The sequence below is a fragment of the Monopterus albus genome, unplaced genomic scaffold (genome assembly GCF_001952655.1).
Source record: "Monopterus albus unplaced genomic scaffold, M_albus_1.0 scaffold54.1, whole genome shotgun sequence".
Taxonomy (NCBI): Eukaryota; Metazoa; Chordata; class Actinopteri; order Synbranchiformes; family Synbranchidae; genus Monopterus; species Monopterus albus.
The window spans coordinates 1,790,822-1,792,771 of record NW_018127934.1 but is presented as its reverse complement, the minus strand read 5'-3'; the positions used below and the strand labels follow the sequence as shown (position 1 = coordinate 1,792,771).

General features: G+C 38.7%; 1 protein-coding gene across 1 annotated transcript in view; it reads left to right on the top strand.

Moving 5' to 3' along the window:
• The window catches only part of LOC109961322 (mucin-2-like), an 11,818-nt gene that overhangs the window by 6,467 nt on the left and 3,401 nt on the right, over window positions 1-1,950 (top strand). Inside the window, exons 6-10 of the mRNA XM_020602030.1 lie at window positions 9-244; window positions 397-575; window positions 1,239-1,303; window positions 1,592-1,740; window positions 1,849-1,929. Coding sequence (XP_020457686.1) covers window positions 9-244; window positions 397-575; window positions 1,239-1,303; window positions 1,592-1,740; window positions 1,849-1,929 — 710 coding nt within the window. The remainder of the gene's footprint in view (window positions 1-8; window positions 245-396; window positions 576-1,238; window positions 1,304-1,591; window positions 1,741-1,848; window positions 1,930-1,950) is intronic.

Genomic DNA, 1,950 nt, shown 5'->3' with positions numbered 1-1,950 from the left:
GCCACTTTGCCACCAGCCAACACCACCATTCCTCCTGTCAATGCCACTTCGCCACCAGCCAATGTGACCACTCCTCCTGTCAATGCCACTTCGCCACCAGCCAACACCACCACTCCTCCTGTCAATGCCACTTCGCCACCAGCCAACATCACCACTCCTGTCAATGCCACTTCGCCACCAGCCAACGTGACCACTCCTCCTGTCAATGTCACTTCATCACCACCATCAGTCACCACAATTCCAGGTAATGCAACAATTCACACAATCTATCACTGCCACTGTCTTTAATTTTTCTTCAGCCACAGTTTTACCACCAGTAAATGTAATATTTTCATTTGCTAGGAGAAATGACAGGTTCAAATATTTATTACAAAACAATATTTAATATATTTCTAGGTAATACAAGCTCTCCACCTGTGAATCCGACAGCACCACCAGCTGTAATCACAACAGCTGCCCCACCAACATCGTCAGTAATTGGTTTGGAATTCAAATTAGACCAACCCTTTTCACAACAACTAACAAACCCATCTTCAGATGAGTACATCCGGTTAAGTCAACAAGTAACATCAGCGGTAAGTTTTGTTTTGTTGTTGTTGTTAGAAAAACAAACAAACAAAAAACAACATCTTTCTAGAAATTGATTCTAAATTGTGCAACACTGGAATTAAACCAGTCAGTGAAAACAGAAGAGTTTCAGTATCGACTTGAAAGAGGCCACAGTTGGGGCACATTTAGTGCCCTCAGGAGGTTAGTTCCACCTGTAGCATAGCAGCTAAAAACAGCTTCACCCTGTTTGGCTCTGACTCTGGGTTCTACCAGCTGACTGTAACAGCCCTACTGGGTTTGTATTTTACAAGGAGGTCAGAAACGTATTTTGGACCCATATTACTGAGTTATTTATAAACTAGCAGTAGAATTTTAAAACTGATTCTGTTGGTAACTGGTAGAACAAGAGTGTAATACTCATTTCTGATGGTTCTTGTTAAACAAACATTCTGAATGAGCTGAAGTTGTCTAGCAGTTGTTTTTGGGAACAGAGTTTTAACACGACCTACAAACATTTTTAAAGAGGATCATGACTAATGTCAGAAAATATTGTCATTATTGACCAGAAGTGCAACCTCTTTTCAAAGAATGAAATTTTATTAAATGCCATTAAATAATATTGTGAACATATCAATTTTCTTGCGTCATACATATTTACAAATTTAATAATTTTTTTCACACTTTCACAGCTTGACGGTGTCTATTCGCGTAAATATGGAGCTCAATACAATCACTCTGTCATCAAAAATTTCAGGTATAAAACATTGCTTGATATTACATTCAAACTTTTTTGACTGAATTATTTTTTAAGTAATTTATGGATATAGCGAGGAATGTTGTAATTTATTATCCATTACATGACATCATATGGTTTATCACAAGTATTATATAACAACTGTCAGACTTTTATGAACATATTCAAATTGTTAAACTGTATCTTTTATACATGTATCAGTTATCCTTGTCATTGAGAGTTGGCTAAACTATAATGGGCACAGGTGACAAATAAGATTACAACATTACAACAACCTTTCTGTTACAGACAGGGATCCGTTGTGGTTAACTCTGACCTGATATTCAACAATGCTACTACAACACCAAATACCAGTTCTGTCGAAGACACTTTGCGGACTGCTGCTTCTAGCTCAAATTTTTCCCTTAATATCAATACATCATCTATTATTGCATCCGGTAAGACCGTTTCTCTCATTTCTATATGCTGAATTTTGTACATGATGAGGATGACAATACATTAAAAAGCCACAGAATCGCTGATTTTATTTCCATTTTTGTTGGCAGCTCCAAACGAGACGGCCACTCCCAGTGCTACAGCTGGCCCCACGGCAGGTCCGAACGTGACGGCCTTGACTAATGCTACAACTGGCCCCACGGCAGGGTCTA